This window comes from Schistocerca americana, chromosome 2 (assembly GCF_021461395.2).
Source record: "Schistocerca americana isolate TAMUIC-IGC-003095 chromosome 2, iqSchAmer2.1, whole genome shotgun sequence".
Classification (NCBI taxonomy): Eukaryota; Metazoa; Arthropoda; class Insecta; order Orthoptera; family Acrididae; genus Schistocerca; species Schistocerca americana.
Genome location: NC_060120.1, coordinates 249,976,850 through 250,002,413, shown reverse-complemented (window position 1 = coordinate 250,002,413; position 25,564 = coordinate 249,976,850). Strand labels below are relative to the sequence as shown.

Genomic DNA, 25,564 nt, shown 5'->3' with positions numbered 1-25,564 from the left:
CTTAATTACTTCATATTATAAGAGGGAGGTTTGGTTTTCTTTCACGATTCATGCTGATTAATGAACTGAACTAAATACAAGCTGGCGGATGTATTTGTTTACATCGGCTGCTGATCTAATGTGTGAAAGAACGTGATAAGTATACAGATACGGCACACTTCTGGAACTAATACAAAGATTCTTCTACGTAGAACAGATAATTTTATATGGATATCCATTTAATTATTTAGCTTTTTAGATGCTGGTGATAACCAGTGAAGAAATTTCTCTCTGTCAGTTAATTATTATTTCTGTCATTTAAAATTATAGGAGTTGTATGATATTTTGGAGGTACATTTCGTTTTTTAATTTTATTTAATCATTCAGGATGGAGTCAGGTTTCTGTGAATCTGGTTGCAAATTTCTAATTCCTCTAGCAAACTCATCTGTACTTCTTTTTCAGCAAATTTTCTCTAAGTTTTCTGTGATACTTATCTCCGTGTGTTGGGCCAAATGAGTAGCAAAATATGACTTATTTAGTTTGTGTGCCTGAGAGCATTCATGTTTTCATGGTACCGTACACTGAAACTCCTACGAGTTTGGCCAACGTAAAACTTGTGGCACACCGAACAATTTAGTTTTTAAATGTTAACCTGCGGTGTACTTCACTTTTTAAATTTAAGCTATGAACAGTTTTGTCTTTCATTTTATTGTTTGTGGAAAAAAGTAGTCTTGATATTTTTGGCATACAATAAGTTTGCAGTCTGAAGTGACACTTCACCAATGAATGGTATGCAGACATAGTTAATAGAGTTTTGAGGAGTTATTTGCGCTTAAGTTCTATTTCATTTTGACTAATAGCTATTTTTGTTATTGTGTTTGTTTTTAATTCTGTTGTGGAGTTTAATGGTGGTTTCAGAGCTGTAGCCATCATTGTGAGCTATAAACTAATAGCTTCTTCTACTTATTGTAGTTTATCTTGAGTGTCCAAAGGGATTTTTTTCCATTCTGTTGAGCAATGCCCTATAATATGCCATTTCGTGTTCCTTAGGGTGACATGACCAGCTGTTGATTGTGACATACGTTCTAATGGGTTTTTTATATATTTTAAAGTTGTGTTTACCACTTTATTTAATAATTTTTGCATACAAGAAATTTATCCTATTATGAGTTTCACGCTCGGCAGTAATTTTTATGTTTTGTTAGAGTTTGTTAAGCTCAATTGCACACTTATCAATTTCTTCTACTCTTCCATCGAATAAGATAAGTATTTCATCCACAAGCGTTTGTAATATATGATCTTTTTCATTATTGTCATAGCGTTGTTGAAAAAGGTTGTTTCGAAATGAGTACTGTAAATGCTGGGTAGGAGGCTAGCTAGGCAACTGTCCATTGCAAGGCAATCTTTCTGTTCATAAAATTTATTATATAAGCCTAAGTAGTTACGTGATGGCACCAAAGGTAAAGCTTCAACAAGGTTATAAATTTCTGGTAGTCTCATCTTCTTATATCCAAGAAAGCTATTTTTAATAACTGCAATTGTTTCATTTACCAGTATATTTGTCAAAATTTAACAACAGGATATTCCTAAAAGCATTCCGCAAAGAGAAGAATCTCCAAGAGCACCCTGATTTCCATGAAAAGCAAAAACTGGTAACATGTGAACTGAGGCGAGTGCTATAGACATGAGATCTTAAGTTCATTCCATGTTTATGAATTCCAGAAAGTCCGCCTCGATAGCTGAGTGGTAAGCGCGGAGGAATGCTGTGCAAAGACGCCCGGGTTCGATTACCGGCTGGGTCGGAGATTTTCTCCGCTCAGGGACCGGGTGTTGTGTCGTTTTCATCACCATATCATCCCCATCGGCACAAGAGACTTGCACCAGGCGATCGGCCTACTCGACGGGAGGCCCTCGCCACACGACATTTCATTTCGATCCCACAAAGCTTTCGACACCGTTGCTCACAAGCTGCTTGTGATTACATTACGTGCCTACGGAGTATCGTTTCATTTGTGTGACGGGATTCGTCATTTTTCGTCGGAAAGGTGACAGTTCGTAGTAACCGACGGAAAGTCATCGAGCAAAACAGAAATGACATCTTAAGTTTCCCAAGGAAGTGTTATAGTCTTCTGTTATTCCTAATCTATACAAACGATTTATGATCAGCGCTCTTAGATTGTTTGCAAATGTTACTGTCGTTTACTGTCTAGTAAATTAACTGGAAGATCAAACCGAATTGCAAAACGATTTAGACAGAATATCTCCATGCCAACTGACAATAAAAACTAAACAATAAAAAATGTGAGGTCCTCCAAATGACTACTAAAAGAAGTATGTTAAATTTTGGTTACATGCTAAATCACACTAATTTAAAGTTTGTCGATTGTACTATATACTTACGAATTACAATTACGGATCATATTGTAGAACAATCACTGGCTTCACACCGGTAGGAACCTGTTGCCCAGTGAGCACCAAGCACTGTAGCAAGTCGGTTGTCGCGTGGTATTCGTCGGTGGTATTGCAATGGGCAGCCAAGAATGAAGTGGTCGGTGTCACCGTCAGCGCCGCAATCACTTAGGGGCGAATCAATAAGCTGTAGCAGACAGAGGTGCAGCCAGAATGCTCTCTGGTTACAAGCGGTGGTAGAACATGGTAACTGGAAACGTTCTGTGGGACATACCAAGAGAGTACGACGATCGTACGGCGATATGTGGTAGTATAGCTACATAATGCCTTCCACTTTGTGGGTAAGGTAGATGCCACTTGTTGCTGGACAAAGTTCTGATCTGCCGACGGCCGCCTTGCTCTAGGTTTGTGTAAGGAACATTTTTGTATGCATTTGTCCCGTGGTGTACGGCTCTCTTAGAGAGAGCGTCGACGGTTTCACTGCATCTGATACCATTGTATTTTATGATATTGTATGTTAACCGGGGGCCTACAATCGACGGATGGGCTCCGTCAAGAGCCGCAGCCGCAGTGATCCACAACCCCACGACGACTACCGCAGTCCACTTCACCCCTCCGCTGCCCCACACCGAACCACTCTTTCAGGGTTATTGTGCGGTTCGGCCCATGGTGGAACCCCCAGGGAACGTCTCACACCAGATGAGTGTAACCCCTATGTTTGCGTGGTAGAGTAATGGTGGTGTACGCGTACGTGGAGAACTTGTTTGCGCAGCAATCGCCGACATAGTGTAGCTGAGGCGGAATAAGGGGACCAGCCCGCATTCGCCGAGGCAGATGGAAAACCGCCTAAAAACCATCTTCAGACTGGCCGGCTCACCGGACCTCGACACAAGTCCGCCGGGCGGATTCGTGCTGGGGACCAGGCGCTCCTTCCCCATCCGGAAAGCCGTGCGTCATACCACACGGCAAACAGGGCGGGCATCTGGTACCATGGTGCCCTTTACCCACAGCATGGTTATTTTATTGTTACGACGCTGTAGTGATGCAGTACAGTCTGTGATCTGCTACACCAAATAATGATTTGTATTATTGACAAAATGATTCCGTGTGAGGAGTAATACTAATTGCGAGTTCGACAGTTCAATGACTGTACCTTTATCAAAGCGATCTTCATATTGAAGACCGGCTAGAATTGCGGTTTAAGTACAAAGTCTTCCGGGTGGAGCTGGAATTGGCCTCTGTGGTGTGTCCTTTTTTATAATATGCACTTCCTAAGCTGTCGGGAGTACGTGATCCATCTGTGTACAGACGGTGCACATGTTCCCATCGACTTAAAAGCTCCTCGAGCAATTGCGAGCTCATATTAGGATCCATGTGTCGTGTATCCGTTCGAATGTGTAAATCTGTCATCGGATTCTTGTAATGCGTCACGGGCTGTTCGAAATGAGGAAACGGTCTGGTGATAACAGGCATCCGTTATACCGCTACCAAATACAGCATGGCCGACTGCAGTCCCGGCGAAGTTTTATGCGAATAACCAACCAAAATTTATGTCAAAACTGTATTAATCAGACGCTAATAAAGCATAAAGAGCAACTGACTGCTGGGCGTCATCTATCGTTTCCATGATGGATGGCGCTTAACCGCTTAAGAACTGGCATCACACGGTGCAACCTGAAGAAATGGAGATATAAAGAGAGTAACTCATGTCAGTGCATGACAATACAAGATCATCAATATCAAAGTACATGCTCAAAAATTGGCAAAACTTGCACAGTACCAGACCTTATCATAGTAAAAGATAAAACATCCAGATAGCTGATTACTGAAAATGTGCGGTATAGTTGGTGAACCGACCATGTAAACTAACGACAGTGTGTTGCGAAGCGGCACGGTGTTAACTGGCGAGTAATCTTTTTTTGCAGGCCTGTGACATCTGTTTACCGTGGATGTTTAACACTTCATTCAGTCTTGGCTGATGCTTTAGCACCATAGAAAACTTTTAACCTATTTAAGAATAGCATCGTCTTTCTATTTCTTTAGCGTTTTGTCCCACCTGATTGCTGCGTCCGCTGAATGGATTCACTGTCTCCATTTTATTCAATTGCTGTCCATGTCTGGATCAAGATCCACGGCCTTCAGGTCGCTGTGCTGATTTTCGGCCCATCGCTGTTTTGGTAGTGCCTCGGGCCTCTTTCCCATGAGTTGCACTGTGCATGCTACCTTTGCTGTAGTATTGTCCTCTGTACGCAGCATGTGTCCAAACCATCGCAGACGGCTTTCTTGTATTTTCTATTGGATCAACGCGACCCAAAAACGTTTGCTGGTGGTATCATTCAATACGTAATCCAGTCGAGTGATGCCAGACGTCCGCCTCGGTTTCTTCGTCTCCATGACCTCTCCATCGTCGTTCTACGCCTTTTGTAACTGGCCACGGGGCGGATCAAAGTCCGATAGGTCCGTGACTCAAATTATTCTTCATCCTACGATCGCAGGTAGGTCTTGTCCTTCACCAGCTCATCCAGGCTGTTCTGCGCACTTGTGTCGAACTCGTCTTAGTTGGCCATCGCTAGTGATTGTAGAATCGACATACTTAAATTTAGTTACTCGTATTGGGTCTCCATCAACGCTGATGGTCCCAACATCTCGTGGATGTGACATCATGCACTCAGTTTACAAATTTATTTATTTATTTTGAGCCGCAGACCATCCTGCTCAATTTGGTCGTTCCACTCCTGTCGTCAAGTACAATATTATCAATTTCAGTATTTATCAAGTATCCACTCAGCACTTTGTCGTGTATAAGTGACTGGTGCTGAAACTGTTAATGATATACACTTGACACCCGGGAACCTTCCTTTAACCTGATGTAATGGTATCCTTGACCTGAAGATGGTCACTTGACTGCCACTGGTTACTTATAAATAAATACGTTTTACAGCCACTTTCGATCTTTTGTTGTACCGTTTTTCACATGCATTGAAGCTTTACAGCACTGTCTATAGAATTTTTTTCCCATTTATTGATTTTCGATTCCCCCACCTGGGGAGGGGCGGGCTGACAGCAGCTTAATACGCTAGTCTACAGCGGAGAGGAAAGTTAAACAAACAATGCTGAGAGAATAAACAATATAAAAGGGCGATAAAATGGTGACTTTGTTAATAACAGTAAAGTGGCGGAAAGCCGCGGAACTTAAATTACAAAAACGGTGACCGTCTGGTTTCTGTTAACACGAGATAAAAACACAACTAGTGACAGTATGGTGGCTATTCGCAACACTGAGAGGGGACACACAACACTGAACACTCACTTAAAGCAGCACTGTAGAGGCAGGAGAGCGACATATGGGGGGGCGGGGGGAGGACCTGAACCGATGAAGGGGAAAAATGGGGGAGGAGAGGAAAGGAAAAAAAGGGGGAGGCGATGGGGGGAGGGGACACAGAAAAAAGAAGGGTTGGGTGGTTGTGAGAAGGAGTGGGAAAGGCCGTGGAGGGGAGAGCAAAAGGACTTGGGGGAGCTAAGGGTGGCAAAGAGAGGGTAGGTGGAGAAAAAACAAGATGGAAGGAGGGGAGAGGGAGCCTGGGAAAAGGACAGAGGAAGGGAGGGGCAGGTGAGGATCAGAGTTGATAGGAGAGATATATGGACGGAGAGAGGGCATCATCCGGGAGGGGGAGTTGACAGAAGCCACGTTGAGAAAGGAGATCAAGGGTGTAGAGGTGGAGGGTAGGGGGGACACAATGGTGAAGGTGCAGCAGTGGGAGGCGGGGGTTGGAGAGGAGAGGAGCAACCAGGGGATGAGGGGGATCAAGGCGGCAGGAGGTGTAGATGACGCAGATATGTTCGAGGAATAGGAGATGGGGGAAAGGAATCAGCTCGTAGAGAATCCGCATGGGGGAAGGGAGGCAGATATGGAAGGCGAGGTGGAGTGCATGACACTCAAGGATCTGGAGGGACTTAGAGAATTTGGGGAACCGGATATCCAGGTGGGACTGGCATAGCGTAGGATGGGATGGATTAAGGATCTGTAGGTGTGGAGGATTGTACAGGGGTTCAACCCCCATGTCTGGCCAGAGAGGAGTTTGAGGAGTCAGAGGCAGTTGTGGGCTTTGGTTTGGATAGAGCGGAGATGAGGGATCCATGTGAGGTGACGGTCAATGGTGAGGCCAAGGTAGGTGAGGTTGGGGGAGAGGCAGACAGGACAGGCGCAGATGGTAATGAAGAAACCCAGGATCCGGAATGAGCGAGAGGTACGACCTATGGTGATGGACTAGGTCTTGAAAGGATTGATTTTCAGGAGCCATTGGTTACACCATGTGGCAAAAAGGTCAAGGTGATTCTGGAGAAGGCGTTGGGGCTGTTGAAGGGTAGGAGCGAGGGCAAAGAAAGCGGTGTCATCGGCACACTGCAGGAGTTGTACTGGAGTAGAAAATTTTTATCCTGCTTGAGATATCAACATGTAATTTGTTATAGAGTTTCTTAGTAAGTTTTCATCTTTGATTAGTGATTTTTACTTGTCGCTGTGGATAACTTTCAAATCCGAAACCGCAAGCGCAACAAAACTCCACCACTTATTTTTTTGTGTAGAAACATGGCCCTCGGTTTCTATCGTTAATCTGAATGAGGACAATGACTTGTTGCAGGATATGCATTATCCTGCCGGAGACGATAGTTCCGCTGGCCGCCGAAGTGCGTCGCCGCTTCCGCTACCAGCCGAGGCTGCGCAAGTACGCCGACAACAAGCTGCGGTCGCTCAGGAGGAGCGTCGTCAAGGCCAATCCCGACGTCAAGGTAGGTGGCCGCCTGTTCGATTCAGAGACTAACCTTTTCCACTGAAGAACACTTTTCATATCTGTATACAATCACAAAGTTACTAAAAAAATATTTCATTCGCTCAACACTGTCTGTCGACTTCTTCGTGGTCTCTCTCTCGTTTTACACCGACTCGTAAATTATACCTTCCCCCAGGTGCAAATCTAGGGTTCTGTCCTGGAAGGGGAGGGGGAAATTTGAATTTCTTACTGCCCCCCCCCCTCCTAACATCCCAAATGTAACTTGCCATAATCGCGAGTTTTAACAAGCCACAGAAAGTTAATACTTTCTATATACGTCAAGGTAGGTGGCCGCCTGTTCGATTCAGAGACTAACTTTTCCACTGAAGAACAATCTGTATACAATCACAAAGTTACTAAAAAATATTTCATTCGCTCAACACTGTCTGTCGACTTCTTCGTGATCTCTCTCTCGTTTTACACCGAGTTGTAAATTATACCTTCCCCCAGGTGCAAATCTAGGGTTCTGTCCTGGAAGGGGAGGGGGAAATTTGAATTTCTTACTGCCCCCCACCTCCTCCTAACATCCCAAATGTAACTTGCCATAATCGCCAGTTTTAACAAGCCACAGAATGCTAATACTTTCATTATAATAAGAATAAAAATAAAAAATGTTTTATTATACTGTAATAATACTAATTATTGCGTTTTAACGTGACTTCCAAGAAAATCTACTTCAGGAAAATACGTTACATAAGTATCGCTTGTTCAGAGATTTGGAATTACGTGTCATGCAATTTATTTAAAGACTATACTTTCAACCCCAGGGTACTGAGATAGCATCTTCGCTTAATAATCAAAACGTCCTCGGTCCGGGTTTCGAACCATGCCACCGCATAAAATATGATTAATAATCAGCATTGGTAACCGAAGAATTCCAGCATAAGCAGTCACCCTCATGTACCAAGCCTTGTGAAAGAAGGCGGAGGAGCGAACAGAGGTTCAGCGCACTCTCTCGCCCCTGGGGTGGGAAATTGCACCTAAAGGAGGACGAATCACCAACGATCAACAGTATGAGGATGCAGAAGGCGATGGAAACCACCTCATTAATGACACATGACGTGTATCCAACAGAACATATGGCCTGTAATTGAAAAAATGGTCGTGATGATTTCTCCATTGGCAAAAGATTCGGGAATAGTCCCCCATTCGAGCCTCCGGCACGGGATTGCCAAGAGGAAGTTGACAATGAGGAAAAGATTGAATAACCGGCGAAAGGATAACGATCTATGAGTCGAGGTGTGGAATGTCAGAAGTTTGAACGTGGTACGACGGAAGCTACGAGATCTGAAAAGAGAAATGCAAAGGCTCAATCTAGATATAGCGGGGGGTGGGGGTGGGGGGGGGGCAGTGAAGTGAAATAGAAAGAAGACAAGGATTTCTGTCAGATGAGTATCGCGTAATATCAACAACAGCCGAAAATGGGTGCCGGGAGTGCCGGAAGTAGGATTACTTACGAATAGGATGGTAGGGCAGAGAGTGTTACTATGAATAGTTGAGTGACAGGGTTGTTCTCATTAGAATCAAGAGCAAACCAACACCGACAACGGTAGTTCAGGTGACATGCCGACGTCGCAAGCCAAAGATGAAGAGACAGAGAAAGTACAAGAGGATACTGAACGTGTAATTCAGTACCTAAAGGGAGATGAAAATCTAATAGTCAAGGGAGAGTGGAATGCAGTTGCAGGGGAAGAAGTAAAACAAAGGGTTGCAGGAGAACATCGGCTTGGTACTAGGAATGAGGGAGAAGAATGACTAATTGAGTTCCGTAATAAATTTCAGCTAGTAATAGCGAATACTCTGTTCAAGAAGCACAAGAGAAGGAGGTATACTTTGAAAAGGCCAGGAGATACGGAAAGATTTCAGATGGATTACATCATGGTCAGGCAGAGGTTCAGAAATCAGGTACTGGATTGAAAGGCATACCCAGGAGCAGATACAGACTGTGAGTAAACGACCATTTCGCCCTCATTTAAATGTACGGCTGAAAGAGTCAGCCTTCAGGAAATTTGAAACAATCCCTGTCGTCCAGGACTGTGCGCCACAAAGAGCGCAGATTCGTCAAGAGATAGGGAAATTCACAGGTGTCTATTGTGCTGAATGAGGCCTAAGCGCTGTAGTGTGCGAGTGAGACAGACGACAACCTACATCATAGGGAAATCCTGTAGAAGCCGTTTGTGGCTAGGCAGACGTATAGCAGTGTTACATACGGCGGACCTAAGATCGGCCGTGAAGGGAAACATTTATCAAAACTATTTAATTCTGCTGTAATTCAGGGACTGAAGCCAAAGTAATTTTAATGTACCATCCTTCATAACTTTTCGTGGTGATCCCAATAAAACTTTAATATTGATCGTATCTATAATAGTTTAGGATTTACTGTTAAAGTGAAATTAACAAGTTTTGTAACAAAGACCTGAATGCTAAAATCTGAACGCTTTGGTCGATCTTAACTATCGACATTTCATATTGAATCGCATCAATAAAATGACAAATGTTGTAAATATCAACTAAATAACTTTATTTGTTTAAAAGATATAGTGAATTTAAATTATCAGCATGTTCAGTTAAGCATCAGATTATCATTTCCTCCACACAAAACACATTGGACGATGACAGCATGCCACCTTATTGAATCATTAGGTAATAGAATATTTGTTGTAAAGTTATGTGCGTAATAGTTACTTTTGTTCTTTATTTATTTATCAGAAAGCACATTGGTGCAAGGCTATTGGCTGTGACATTCAAAGTTAAGAAGGAAATTGTATTGGTTTACGTAAAAGAATTTAACGTTTATTATGTAATGGATATTATTGTTACTTTATTTAGAACGTGAAAGTGGTCAAGCTTTGATTATATAAATATGTCAAAATGTAAATTATGTAGAATAAGCTGTAGCCAATCATAGGGACGGCTTCAGGAAAGGGAACTGCACTAGTCAGTTTAGCGACGATGTTCGGCATGCGGGGGACGCTGCCGGAGATAAGCAGAAAGACATTTCAGGTCTAGACACCAAAGGATACAGCTCGGATGGAGATGTGAAAGCGGACAGTCGGTCTTTAGGTAGCTACGACGCAAAACGGCTTAGAAAATTTCGCATCGTGTGGTATCGCGGAACTTAAGTCTCCGAGAGGTGAGCAGCCGCGCGCCTGGTGTGAACTCTTAACTTTTCGCGTAGTTAACGACGTGGAGTAGTGGACTTGTGTTTCGCGATAAGATTGTGAATGATCGAACTGTGTCAAATGGATATGCGCTCGAGTGTAACAGTAACTCTAAATGCGACTACTTTCGCTATTAGTTTGCTTTCTGAATAAACATTATTCTAACCAAATTCCAACTGTGTGGTCTACATCATTTATGGGTCGTCAATTTAGTTCCCGATGTTATTATTACTGTTATCATATGTTATATTAACTCTGTATTTCGCGGACTTGTCATCAGCCAGACAATTTAACCAAAGGGTTACAAGTGTCTAATTTGGGGCGAGTAATGCGACATGCGGTACAACCCCTAGGCGAGTTTGAGCCAAGACATTTCGACGAAGAAGAACCGCATGTGAGCCCGAATATTTTTAGTATGTTAGCTAGCAAGACTCAGCGCACAATTAAATGGTGATGAAGAGTGCGCTAGTCAGGAAGATTCAATACGCAAAATAGTGGGATAAGGAAAAACTAAGGAATGAAGAGATACGCTTGAAGTCTGCTATGGCTATAGATACTGCGATAAGCAATAGCTCAGTAGGCATTCAGTTGAAGAGGAATGGACATCTCTAAAAATGGCATTCGCAGAAATTGCTAAGAAAAACGTAAGTACAAAGAAGCTAACTGCGGATAACCTTGGGTAACAGAACAAATACTTCAGCTGATTAATGAGAGAAGGAAGTACAAAAATATTCAGGAAAATTCAGATATACGAGTTGCTTAAGAATAAAATAAATAGCAAGCGCAGGGAAGGTAAGGAGAAACGGCTTCATGAAAAATGTGAAGAAATCGAAAAAGAAATCATTTTTGGAGGGATTGACTGGGCATATAGAAAAGTCAAAACAGCCTACGGTGAATTAAAAGCAAGAGTGGTAACATTAATAGTGTAATGGGAATTTCACTGTTAAAGGCAGCGTAGAGAACGGACAGATGTAAAGAGTTCCTTGAGGCCTCTATGAAGGGGTGGGGGGTGGGTGGGGGGGGTAGGGGTGGGGGAACTTGTCTGATATGGTACAAGAAGAAACATGAATCGATAGGGAAGAGATAGGGGATTCAGTATTAGAACAAGAACTTAAAAAGGGTTTTGGTAGACATAAGATCAAATAAGGCAGAAGGTATAGAAGAAGAAGAATTTCTAAATTCATTGAAGGAAGTGGCAAGAAAATGACTATTGACGTTTTTGCGTAGAACGTATTAGTCTGGAGATCTACCATCTGGCTTTCGGAAAAATATCATCCAAACAATTTCGATGACTGCAAGAACCGACAAGTGCGAGTATTACCGTACAATCACCTTAACAGCTCTTGCAATCATGTTGTTGACACGCATAATATATGAATGAATGGAAATGAAAATTAGGATGTGTTAGATGATGATCAGTTTGGTTTTAGGAAAGGTAAAGGCACCAGAGAGGTAATTCTGGCGTTATGCTTAGTAATGGAGTCAAGACTAAGGAAAAATCAAGGCACGTGCATAGGATATGTGAACCTGGGAAAAGCATTCGACAGTGTCAAATGGTCCAAGATGTTCGAAATTCTGAGAAAGGTAGGGGTAAGCTGTAGGGAAAGACGTGTAACATACGATATGTACATGAATCAAGAGGGAATAATATGAGTGGACGACCAAGATCGAAGTGCTCGGATTAAAAAGGGTGTAAGACAGGGGTGTTGTCTTTCGCCTCTGCTGTTCGGCCTGTACATCGAAGAAGCAATGATGGAAATAAAAGAAAGTTTCAAGAGTGGAATTAAAATTCAGGGTGAAAGGCTATCAGTGATAAGATTCACTCAGTGAAGGTGAAGAAGAATCACAGGATCTGTTGAACGAAATGAACACTATTCTGAGTACAGATTGTGGATTAAGAGCAAATCAAAGAAAGGCCAATGTAATGAGAAGTAACAGAAATGATAACAGTGAGAAACATAATACCAGGATTGATGGTAGATGAAACTTGGGAGTTCTGGTACCTAGGCAGCAAAATAACCCATGACAGGCGGAGCAAAAAGGACATCAAAAGCGGAATAGCACTGGCGAAAAGGACCTTCCTGTACAAAAGAACTCTACGAGTATCAAACATGAGCGTCATTTTGAAGAAGACGTTTCTGATAATGTATGGTTGGAGCACAGCATTGTATGGTAATGAAACATGGACTGTGATATAACCTCAACAGAAGAGAATTGAATGATTTGAGGCGTGGTGCTGCAGACGAATGTTGAATATTAGATGGACTGTTAAGCTAAGGAATGAGGAGGTTCTTCGCAGAATTAGAGAGAAAATCTGTGGAAAACACTCACGAGAAGAAGGGAGAATCTGCTAATACATCAGGGAATAACTTCCATTATACTAGAGGGAGCTGTAGGTGGTAAAAACTGTACAAGAAGACAGAGATTGGAATATATTCATCAAATAACTGAGGACTTAGTCCCCGATCCACAGTGTCAAGAGAGTGGCAAGAATACCAAATTTCAGATATTACCTCTCACCGTGGACAACGCATTGGCCAACGGCCTTCACTTAACGACCAAGACCAGCAGCGTTTGCGTAATATTGTCAGTGCTAACAGACAAGCAACACTGATTGAAATAACAGCAGACATCTATGTGGGACGTACGAAGAACGTATCCGTTAGCTCAGTGCGGCGAAATTAGGGTTTAATGGGCTATGGGAGAAGGCGACTGACGCGAGTGCCTTTGCAAACAGCACTACAGCGCCTTCATCGCCTCTCCTGGGCTCAAAACCATATCGGTTTTACCGCAGACGACTGGAAAACCGTGTCCTGTTAAGATGAGTCCCGATTTCAGTTGGTAAGAGCAGATGGTAGGGTTCGAGTGTGGTGCAGACCCAACCAACAAGGTTCTGTGCCATCTGCTGGTGGCTCCATAATGGTGTGGGCTGTGTTTACATGGCACTTACTGGGTCCTGTGATCTAACTGAACTACTTGAAAACCATTTGCAGCCACTCATGCACTTCATGTTTCCAAACAACGATGAAATTGTTACGGATGACAATGCGCCCTGTCACCGGGCCACAATTGTTCACGACTGGTCTGGACAACATTCTGAATAATTCGAGCGAATGATTAGGCCACCTAGATCGAACGATAAGAATACTATTGAACACTTCCGGGACATAATAGAGAAGTCAGTTCGTGCACCGACAACACTTCCGCAATTATGGACTGCTATAGAAGCAGCACGGATCAATATTTGGGCAGGAGACTTCAAACGACTTGTTGAGTCCAAGCCTCGTCGAGTTGCTGCACTATGCTGGACAAAGGGAGTTCCGACACGATAGTATGTGGTATCTCATGACTTTTGTCACCTCAATGTAAAACTTAAATGATGATTCTTTAAATAATAAGATATGATGATTTTTTTTGTAACGTTCTGTTACCAGTACGAATGTGCTTCTTGACTTTTGTCCGCATCAGATACCAAGTGATGTTCTTTACTTTCGTGACTGACTAGTGGAAATGACTCTGCACCAGAGATGTATTTTGCTCAAGTGAACGCATAATTGTAACCAGAAACAATAAACAGACTGCGTTATGTCGCAGTCGGGCGGCATGTGTAACATGAAGTTAAGGAAATAATTTTCCAATTTGAAGATGTACGACGTTTGATTCTCGAATGTTGTAGCTAGATGCGGTGTGTAGTACGTGTGTAAACGAGATAATTGAGCAGTCTGTGGATGAAAACTCTATAGTGAACACGTGCTGGAGGTCGTGAGTTAATCAACTTTGAACGTGGGACGATAATCGCTGCATGACATATACACTCCTGGAAATTGAAATAAGAACACCGTGAATTCATTGTCCCAGGAAGGGGAAACTTTATTGACACATTCCTGGGGTCAGATACATCACATGATCACACTGACAGAACCACAGGCACATAGACACAGGCAACAGAGCATGCACAATGTCGGCACTAGTACAGTGTATAGCCACCTTTCGCAGCAATGCAGGCTGCTATTCTCCGATGGAGACGATCGTAGAGATGCTGGATGTAGTCCTGTGGAACGGCTTGCCATGCCATTTCCACCTGGCGCCTCAGTTGGACCAGCGTTCGTGCTGGACGTGCAGACCGCGTGAGACGACGCTTCATCCAGTCCCAAACATGCTCAATGGGTGACAGATCCGGAGATCTTGCTGGCCAGGGCACTCGACTTACACCTTCTAGAGCACGTTGGGTGGCACAGGATACATGCGGACGTGCATTGTCCTGTTGGAACAGCAAGTTCCCTTGCCGGTCTAGGAATGGTAGAACGATGGGTTCGATGACGGTTTGGATGTACCGTGCACTATTCAGTGTCCCCTCGACGATCACCAGTGGTGTACGGCCAGTGTAGGAGATCGCTCCCCACACCATGATGCCTGGTGTTGGCCCTGTGTGCCTCGGTCGTATGCAGTCCTGATTGTGGCGCTCACCTGCACGGCGCCAAACACACATACGACCATCATTGGCACCAAGGCAGAAGCGACTCTCATCGCTGAAGACGACACGTCTCCATTCGTCCCTCCATTCACGCCTGTCGCGACACCACTGGAGGCGGGCTGCACGATGTTGGGGCGTGAGCGGAAGACGGCCTAACGGTGTGCGGGACCGTAGCCCAGCTTCATGGAGACGGTTGCGAATGGTCCTCGCCGATACCCCAGGAGCAACAGTGTCCCTAATTTGCTGGGAAGTGGCGGTGCGGTCCCCTACGGCACTGCGTAGGATCCTACGGTCTTGGCGTGCATCCGTGCGTCGCTGCGGTCCGGTCCCAGGTCGACGGGCACGTGCACCTTCCGCCGACCACTGGCGACAACATCGATGTACTGTGGAGACCTCACGCCCCACGTGTTGAGCAATGCGGCGGTACGTCCACCCGGCCTCCCGCATGCCCACTATACGCCCTCGCTCAAAGTCCGTCAAATGCACATACGGTTCACGTCCACACTGTCGCGGCATGCTACCAGTGTTAAAGACTGCGATGGAGCTCCGTATGCCACGGCAAACTGGCTGACACTGACGGCGGCGGTGCACAAATGCTGCGCAGCTAGCGCCATTCGACGGCCAACACCGCGGTTCCTGGTGTGTCCGCTGTGCCGTGCGTGTGATCATTGCTTGTACAGCCCTCTCGCAGTGTCCGGAGCAAGTATGGTGGGTCTGACACACCGGTGTCAATGTGTTCTTTTTTCCATTTCCAGGAGTGTACAACACAATACATCGAAGATAACACAATAATTGAAACATCTTAGGTTGATTGTGTCTATATTCTTCAAAATCGTAGAGAGAACGTTTCTTCACACATAAAATACCACTCAGGACGACCACATGTGTTTCGCGAAAGGAGATCACGCCACCTCCGCAGTGCCATACGAGGTGACTGACGGTGACCTGTAAGCCAGGTCACTATCGATTTGACTGTGGGATGTCAGGAAATCATTTATACCAGTACTGTGTGGAAACAAAGGCAATGTGTGCTTCAGCAGCCGCCGATCGATACCCAATCCAATACCTTCTCCTGACTCCTGGCCACGTAATGTATTCTTCTGTATCTCTTTCACCAAGTCTTCAGATGCGTATACATCAAGCCACCACAAAACTCGAGCGTTTGAATGTTTGCACCACTTCGTCATCAGGAGATAACCAGCTGCCAAAAATTAACGTGTCTTCTCACAGACTGGCGGACTGCTTCCTTTTGAGGGGAGTGTGTGGGATCCTACAGCGCAGACACAGGACACTGCCAACGAAAGAAGTATGACTTCTCCTTCGTGCGGGAATTACGGAGTGGAGGAGGAACGGAGATTATCTCAGTCACCATTTAACTGGCATTAAGTTTTTAATTATACTCTTAACTGAAGGGCATAGGTAATTCTGTAGCAGATTTATGTATGAATCAGCGGTAACTACTGGTTTTCAAAATTACCTTATTAGCATCCCGAAAGTGAGGGAAGCATGACTTTTCCTGCCTGCGGTAGAGTGTGGAGTTTCTTTGGCTTTGGCGAAGAGTTATGACGCTATTTCTTGCTCGACTTTTACGTTTCTTGTTGGTGATAGTGAACCCTGGTTTCACCTCACGTAACATTTATGCTCGGAAATCCATTACCTTCTACCTGGAAACGACGCAGTAGTTCCTCAAAGACATCGACATGACGAATCTCATTTCAGCAGTGAATCGACGTGATGGACACTTCATTGAATCGCAACACATCAACGGCAGTATTGTGAACTGAAACGAAACTAATACCAGGATGCAAAACGAGACTGACAGGGATGCAACTAAAATGTAAAATGGATGATTCTTAGACGGTGACCGGTTTCGTCAGCGAACATTTTGGAAATCTGTGGTGAGTTCCTATGGGACCAAACTATTGAGGTTACCGGTCGCTAGCTTACACGCTATTTAATCCAACTTTAACTGACCTACGATAAGGACAAAACACACACCCATGCCCGAGGGAGGACTCGAACCTCTGAAGGGGGCAGCCGCGCGAATCGTGGCAATGCGCCCAGACCACGCGGCTACCCCGCGCGGCCTAACCAGCGTTAATTGGGACCATATGCATATGTAGGCACTGCGTTTACTGCTTTCTTGACGGACATTTTACTTGTCAACATTGTGTATTTCGACATAACTGTCATCAAGGAGTTTGATTAAACGAAATTTAAAATGTTTATTTGACACCACAAACGGTCGTCAAACCACATTCACTAAAACCATGAAGTTTCATTGTTTTAGTGACTGTGGTTTGACGGTAGTTTGTGATGACAAATAAACATGTCAAACACTGGCTGCTTTGAGAATGGGCGTAGCCAGAAACCGGTCACCAATTAAATAACTCTGGGTATCTCTTTTTTGCATCACAATCTAAAAATGAATTGCTGTCCCACTATACCCAGCAATCTGGAGTTTTGCAGAACTAAAATTAAAAAAAAAAAAAGCCTGCTATTTCGTTTACACTGACACACCTGTTTTCCTTCACGAACTCTGTGGCAATGTTCTCGTTCGTCACTATGTGGTGTCGTTGGTCTAGGTGCTAAGTGTCTTCCACAAAAGCTTTAAGACTTCTGCACCACTGTGGCACTTGCTACAGGGACACTGATCACTGTACTGTGCTGTCCTTCGATGCATTTCCACAGCTTTAAAAACTTTATTGCTGAAAAAAGTATCACAGAGCGCTGCCCCTCCGCGGCGCAAATCTCTGTAGTCGCCTACCCGGTTAGCCGTGCGGTCTAACGCACTGTTTTCTGTGCGGGAAGGCGTGCCGGTCCCGGGCACGAATCAGCCCGGCGGCTTAGTCTCGAGGTCCAGTGTGCCGGCCAGTCTGTGGATGGTGTTTAAGGCGGTTTTCCATCTGCCCCGGCGAATGCGGGCTGGTTCCCCCTATTCCGCCTCAGTTACACTATGTCGACGATTGCTGCACAAACACTTTCTCCACGTACGCGTACTCCATAATTACTCTACCACGCAAACATTGGGGTTTACACTCGTCTGGTGTGAGACATTCCCATGGGTCGGGGGGGGTGGGGGGGTGGGGGGGGGGTGTCCACTGAGGATCGAAGCGCACGATAACCCTGGGTTCGGTTTGGGGCGGCGGTGGAGTGAGTGGACTACTGGACTACTGTAGCCTGTTGTGGGGTTGTGAAACACTGAGGGCTACGGCGGGAACGAAGCCTCTCCGTCGTTCGTTCCTAGGTCCCCAGTTCCATATAATACAATACATTCCTGTAGTCACACAGCTTTCTCTGCAACAACAGGCTGCCAACTCTTGGTCATTTATTGAGGTACAAGGATAATTCCTACCAACTACCAGATCAACAGTACACCTTACAGATATTTCTCGAACAGCCTCATTAAGTTTTCGATGTGACTCAAAGGAAATATGGAAATTTGTGGTAAGTTATTATGGGACCAAACTGCTGAGGTCATCGGTTCCTAGACTTACACACTACTTAATCTAACTTGAACTAACTTACGCTAAGGACAACACACACACACCCATGCCCGAGGGAGCACTCGAACCTTCGACGGGAGGGAGCCGCGTGCACCGCGGCAAGACGCCTCAGGCCGCGCGGCTACCCCGCGCGGCTGATGTGACTGAAAATTGACAACCAGTGGTGAATGGATGATAGGCAGAAGAAGGAAGTTTTCTCCTCGACGAAAGATCCACACGTAAAGACAGGAAAGTTGCACAGTTCACACCAATACTTAAGGAAGGAAGTATGAGCAATCCATTGAGTTAAAGACCCATATCATTAACGTCTATTTTCAGTAGCATTTCTGAACATATACTTGTTTGGACGTTGAGAATGATCTCAAGCAAAACGATTTAGTGACAAATAGCCAACACGGACTCAGGAAATGTCGTTCTTATGCAACACAACTAACCTTTTGTTCACACGAAACAATGACTGCTATCGACAGGGGATCTCAAATATAATCCAAATTTCGAGATTTCCTGAAGGCTTTTGACATCGTTCGTCACAAGCGACTTCTAATAGAATTGCGTGCCTTTGTAGTATCATCTCAGTTGTGCAACTGGATTGGTGATTTCTTGTCTGAAAGGTAACTGACGGAAAGCCATCGAGTAAAACAGAAGTAATATCTGGCGTATCCCAAGAAGTGTTATAGGCCCTTTGCTGTACCTTATATATGTAAATGATTTAGGATAAAATTTGAGCAGCCATCTCAGAGTGTTTACTGAGGATGCTGTCATTTACCGACTCGTAAAATCATGAGATCATCAAGACCAATTGCAAAATGATTTAGTCAAGATATCTATATAATGTGAATAGTGGTAATTGATTGTAAATAATGAAAAATATGAAGTCACCCATATGAGCACTAAAAGGTATCCTCTAAATCTAGTTACACGAAAAATCATACAAATTTAAAGGCTGTCAATTCCACTAAATACTTAGGGATTACAATTAGGAATAACTTACAATGGAACGACAAGACAGATAACATTGTGGGGAAAGTGATCCAAAAACTAGGATTTATTGGTCGGAAACTTAGAAGATGTAGCAGGTCTACTAAAGACAGTGCTTACACTATACCTGTCCATCAAAAAATGGTTCAAATGGCTCTGAGCACTATGGGACTCAACTGCTGAGGTCATTAGTCCCCTAGAACTTAGAACTAGTTAAACCTAACTAACCTAAGGACATGACAAACATCCATGCCCGAGGCAGGATTCGAACCTGTGACCGTAGCGGTCTTGCGGTTCCAGACTGCAGCGCCTTTAACCGCACGGCCACTTCGGCCGGCACTTGTCCATCCTCTGCCGGAGTATTGCTGCCCAGTGTAGTATCCGCATCAGACAGGATTGATGGAGGACATCGAAAAACTTCTGAGAAGGGCAAGTCGTTTTGTATTATCTCTAAATAGGCAAGAGAGTGTCTCAGAGCGATACTCAACTTCAGGATGGCAATCTTTGAAAAATGAAAAGCGTTTTTCCTTCTTTTCTTGAAATTTCAATCACTAACGTTCTCCTCCGAATGTGGAAATATTTTATTGTGCCTCTCTACATAGGGAGAAATGATTACTGTAATAAAATAAGAGAAATCAGAACTCCAACGGAAAGCTTCAATTGTTCGTTTTTCCGGCGCGTTGTTCAAGAATGGAACAGGAGAGACGTAGCTTGAAGGTGGTTCGATGAACCCTCCGCCAGGCACTTATTTGTGAATTGCAGAGTAATCATCTAGTTGTAAATGTAGATACTGGATTCCACAGTGTAATAAGTAAAACAAGGCTACAGCACAGTATAATGTAGGTAGGTGATTTTAGAAAATATGTATGAGAAACGTGGACTTGTGTGGTGGAAGACAGCAATATATGAAGAACTCTACAGGAGGTATTTTTGCAGCACTGGTCGTCAATTGGTTGATGTTGGTTGTCGATGGTGATGACACACGTTCTTTCTCTGTGAGAGTAGCATTATTTTACAAAAGCGATAAGGATCTCCAAGGTTAACAGTTAACAGGTTCACTGGCTATTAAATCTGAATATATTATTTTTTAATCTGCTTAGTTTTATTTCTAGTTTTACGTGTTTTGTATTTGTTCAATTCTGTGCTACGCAAAACAGTTACTGAAGAAACAATGCTAGGGTCAGTGTTTTGGTCTTGGTGGAAACTACGTAATCGGCTTCCTCCATGACCACACATCCTAATTATATGTTACTTTCCTGATTACAATTCAGAAAACGTGTTGAATGACAGCGAGCTTCCACCTACATACAACTGGTGGATGCGACCTCCCCAGAGCTGAGGCATCCTGTGCATTTCAACATCTCGCCCTCTCCCAATTATTTATAAGAAATTTTATAAACTGACTCAGAAGCCGTATTTGTACGAAGCTTGGCTTTTGGGAAACACAATATATATATATTATTTGTTGGATGTATCCCAATTATCTCCCTTCCTCTTCAGTTTTTACCTTCTACAGCTCCCTCTGCTACCATGGAAGTTATTCCTCGACGTCTTTTCTTGTCACTGTTTTCCATATACTTCTTTCCTCGCCGATCCTACGGAGAACCTCCTTGTTCGTTACCTCATCAGTCCACCTAATTTTCAACACTCTTCTGTAGCAACGCATCTCAAATCTTCTGTTATCTTCTGTTTCGATTTTGCCTCACTGAACGTCTCTCTGCCATACAGTGCAGTGCTCCAAACGTACATTCTCAGAAATTTCTTCCTCAAATTAAGACCTATGTTTGATACTAGTAGACTCCGCTTGGCCTCTACCCTTTGAGACATTTGTCGGCCAGGTGTCCTAGTGGAATACGTAGTATTTGACTAGGTCATCTGTTTGATGTAGCTGATTCCATGATTGCTTAGTCCAACTATCTGGCAGTTCTGTCTCAGGCTGCTATGTGTTCTGCTTTACACGGTGATCAACGCCCATTTTCGTCGATGCGATGTGGACATCCAATCCTTTTACGACCTTAAGCAATATCACGATCATTTTCCCGACTTTCGAAAGACGCTAAAGAAAACGGCAAACAATATTTGATGATGGCTCTTGCTGTTTTATGGTGCTCCTACAGACCCATAAATAGCTATGTGCCTTTGTCAAAGTTACATACAAGAGCAAATTTATACATTATCTCTAAAGAATTTATGTCTAATAATCTCCTTGCAGTTTTGGCGTAGTTATATAGTCGTCTTTAGCGTTACACTCCCTCTATATGACCTAGACGAAGTCGTTCCTATGGTAGAGCGTTGGACTTCATGTCCTTAGCAGATGATTGTAATCTCTCGCACCGAAATTTCTACAAATATTTCCAACGATCTGTTATAAATCCGTGATTATATGGACTGCATGATACCATGGAAAGTACAATGACTCATATATGTCCACAGTAATACAGTATCAGAATGAAACGAAGTGGAGTCAGAGACGAACGTTCTAAGTAACGATGGGATATTTCGTTTTACAGATATTACTAAGCGATTGATTCGCTTTCGGTTTCAGCCAAGAGACTCAGACGATAGAGATTTTACAAGGGCGTGGATGGAAGTATGCCGTTTTCGGCTTGAAAAGCTTAGTAGCTGTCGTAAAATCATCATGAGAATCAATATTTGAAAAAATTCAGTCCTGCTTATGGGTTGCAAATCATAAGCTCAAAACCTCAAAACAGCTAAAAGCAACGTTCGCAGAAAGGGGATGAAGTGTGTCTTAACAAAAATTATAACAAGGATACATGAAATACATATGACCGATTATTATGATGTTAGTTAGGACCAGGGCAACAATACCGCGCACGGACGGTTTCCTCGGAAATGCAGGTCAACAGAGCCGCGGTGCTATATAAGGAGACGCGCTCCCCCTGAAATTCAGTCCATTTCAGCAGCAGGAGAGAGCAACACGGGACGACGGCAGCTTCACACGGCGAGAACTTCTCATGTAAGTATGGGTAAGTACGTCTCTCCACAGGTGCGTCGGGGAACACTCGCCTGCTACTCTTCTCATCTGCGACTCTTCTCATCTGCGACTCTCCACGCCTGCGACTCACCACGCCTGCGACTCTACACGCCTCCGATTCTACACGCCACCGACTCTGCGCACCTGCACGACTACACGCTGGCTACGGCTACACGTCTGTGGCTCGTACGTGTCTGGGGCTGTACGTCTGTGACTTAACCTATCTGGCGATACGTGTCTGCGACTTTGTGTCTAGGATTACACGTCTGGTAATGCTACGTGTCTGGACTCCTGACATCCGCCTGTCAACTGGGGCTAGGACAGTACACTGCGCATCCACGAGTCTACGCTTCGCGTCCACGAGTATACGCTTCGCGTCCACGAGTCTACACTTCGCGTCCGCGTGTCTACTCTTCGCATCTACATGTCTACTCTTCGTATCTACATGTCTACTCTTCGCATCCACGTGTCTACTCTTCGCATCCACGTGCCTACTCTTCGCATCCACGTGTCTACTCTTCGCATCCACGAGTCTACGCTGCACGTCCATGAGACCACGCTACGCCACGCATCCGTGACTCTCCACTACGTGTCCAGAAGTCCGCGCTATGCGTCCACGAGTTTGCGATTTGTCTCGGCCGAGTTAAGCTCTGGCTTGGCCCGTCATCGGTCCTCCTAGGACAGGCCACGCCATGCGTCGGCTTGACGGGCCCTGTATCCTGCTGAGGCCTGCCGACCTTTTAAGGTTTTGTTGCCGGCCTTTTCAGGCCGTGCGCAGGTCATGTTGCAGGTTCAGAGCTTCGGGAAGTCGAGACCGCAAACGAGTGGGCGTACAGCGTCGACGAGACTGGGCGTACGGAGTGTACGAGCGGAGGTGCAGTGGTCAGTGGACGTAGAGCGTGGATGAGTGGCTGCCATGCATCTGCGACTCTACGCATCGACGACTCTGCCACGCATCGGCGACTCTGCCACGCATCGGCGACTCTACACTACGTGGTGGCCGCGCTACGCAGCGGCGACTCTACCCACTCTACGCACCTGCTACGCACCGCCGACCCTGAGGACGACGCCTCTGCATGACAGCTTACCGTGGCCCCTCAGTTCTGACCAGGGTTTTCGGGAGGTTTCCCTTGGTTGTAAGGCGAATGCCGGAACTGTTTACCCCCTCCCATCGATACAATGATAATTTATGTACAGAAGTAGCTGAGAAATGAGAAATAAATGATAAAAGCTTACTTCGTTCGTCTTCAATGAATTTTAACATGAGTAAATTGAGTAATAAGTGATACTGTCCATGAGTAAATTGAGTAAGAAGTGATACTGTCCATTTGCTGTGCATGAGGCAGGAAGCTATATCTGATCGCTGTAGTATGCAGGGAGAGACAGATCAGTGGACGTTTCGCAGACAGAAAGAAAACATTTGTGGCTATGCCCAAAGTTCTGGCAAAAAAGGACAAACATTACATTATAAAGTTCTGCCAAAAAGAACTGAAACATTGCTTTTTTTGGCTTATTTGTGCATAGCATTGAGACATACAGAGCTGCTCAGTCCCCCTCAGATTATTACGCTTAATCAAGCGATAAATTTTCGTGCTACATAGCTGTTCAGATTTCATCTAAGCGTCATGTGTTTTCTGGTCTAAGCAACCTAAAAGTAAAGTTTGCGGCTTTCAGTGTCCGTTATGTTAATGTACAGACTTCTGTTATGTTAACGTGCAGACTATAGTAAAACACTTTGCACAATTTCTTATAGAAACCAAACGAACGAAGATTATATTTACATTGAGATATAGAAACCAAGATCGTAGTACATCTTTGAATTCGACAGAGCTTTCTGACGTGGTTGACAGCATTCAGCCTTTAAAAAAATTATTCTGTCAGATTAACTGCTTCAGTGAAATATTACCGTTATGTCTATTCATTGTGTTTGGCTAAATAATATTTTACGGCTTTGCGTCAACGAAGTAACACAGTGAAAAAAACACGTAATGCAACATGTGAAACAGATTCTGTACCAATGTTTTAATTTAAAGAACCCATCGCTCTCTAGATTCGTCCTCGGTAGGTTCGAACAACACACAGATGTTACAGAGACGCTTCGGGAACAGAAATGGGAATCTCTGGAGCGAAGACAGAAATGGGAATCTCTAGAGGGAAGACGACGTTCTCTTCGAGACAACTATTGAGAACCGGCATTTGAAGCTGATTGCAGAATGAGCAACTATTGAGAACCGGCATTTAAAGCTGATTGCAGAATGAGTCTACTGCTGCGCACATACATTTCGCAGAACGATTCTACTGCCCCCCACATACATTTCGCTTAAACAAGAGACATTAGGGCTCTTATGAAGGCATTTAGAGAGTCTTTTTTTCCCTCGCTGTGTCTGTGAGAGGAATAGGAAAGGAAATGACTACATGATACCCTTCGCTACGCGCCGTGCAGTGGCTTGCGAAGTGGGTATGTAGATGTAGGCACCAGTGACATTTCGCGGTTTGGGAACATCATTACAGATTCGTAGTTCTTTTCTTAAATACGTATTTGGTTTTCTCAAGTTCTCCTCCATTAGGACAGGAAACTGAAATAATTTTGTGTTCATAACTAAAAACATGAAATATGTCGTACACTGTAATACGCAAATGAACATTTCGCTTGTCACATTATTTAATTTCGTTTCTAGAAATTCTGTGAACATAAGTCACTAATACACACACGTATACAAATGCAATTTTATTTATTCCACGAAACATTCTGCAGTGGATGGTGGGGACGATAGTGACTTTGCGTCGTATCCAAGAGTGAAGGGAAAGAGCCTAGATGACTCTTCACTTGCCTTACTCTTTATTACTTCATAGCGTGACCCATATGTGAGATGCTATGGAGGAAACAGTGTTGCAAGACAGCACTTTCCGAATACTGGCTCTCGAAATTCACCCAATATGTTTCCTGCAATGGCAACGGACTTCCCCTTCCAGAGACTTCATTTAGGTTAGAGGGCAATTCCGCTGCGTTTTCGTTCGTGCTGTACTGACTTCGTGTGGTCCCAGCAGCTTGTTTTCCATCTCTACTGTCGTGTCTAATCGATAAGCACCTGAGGCACAGGGGCAGTACTCCAGAAATATTCACCAACCTTTTGTATATGGTGATTTATCTGGTAATAAATATCAAATCAGTCGTGTTTTCAGTTTTTTGATACGATTTATTCAACCATAAAGATAACATGTTTTCGAGCCA

At 44.2% G+C, this 25,564-nt stretch overlaps 1 protein-coding gene across 1 annotated transcript in view; it reads left to right on the top strand.

The window, feature by feature from the left end:
• LOC124593685 (galactoside alpha-(1,2)-fucosyltransferase 2-like) overlaps positions 1-25,564 on the top strand; it is a 312,210-nt gene that overhangs the window by 184,808 nt on the left and 101,838 nt on the right. The window contains exon 4 of the mRNA XM_047131986.1: positions 7,030-7,177. Within this exon, the coding sequence (XP_046987942.1) occupies positions 7,030-7,177 (148 nt within the window). The remainder of the gene's footprint in view (positions 1-7,029; positions 7,178-25,564) is intronic.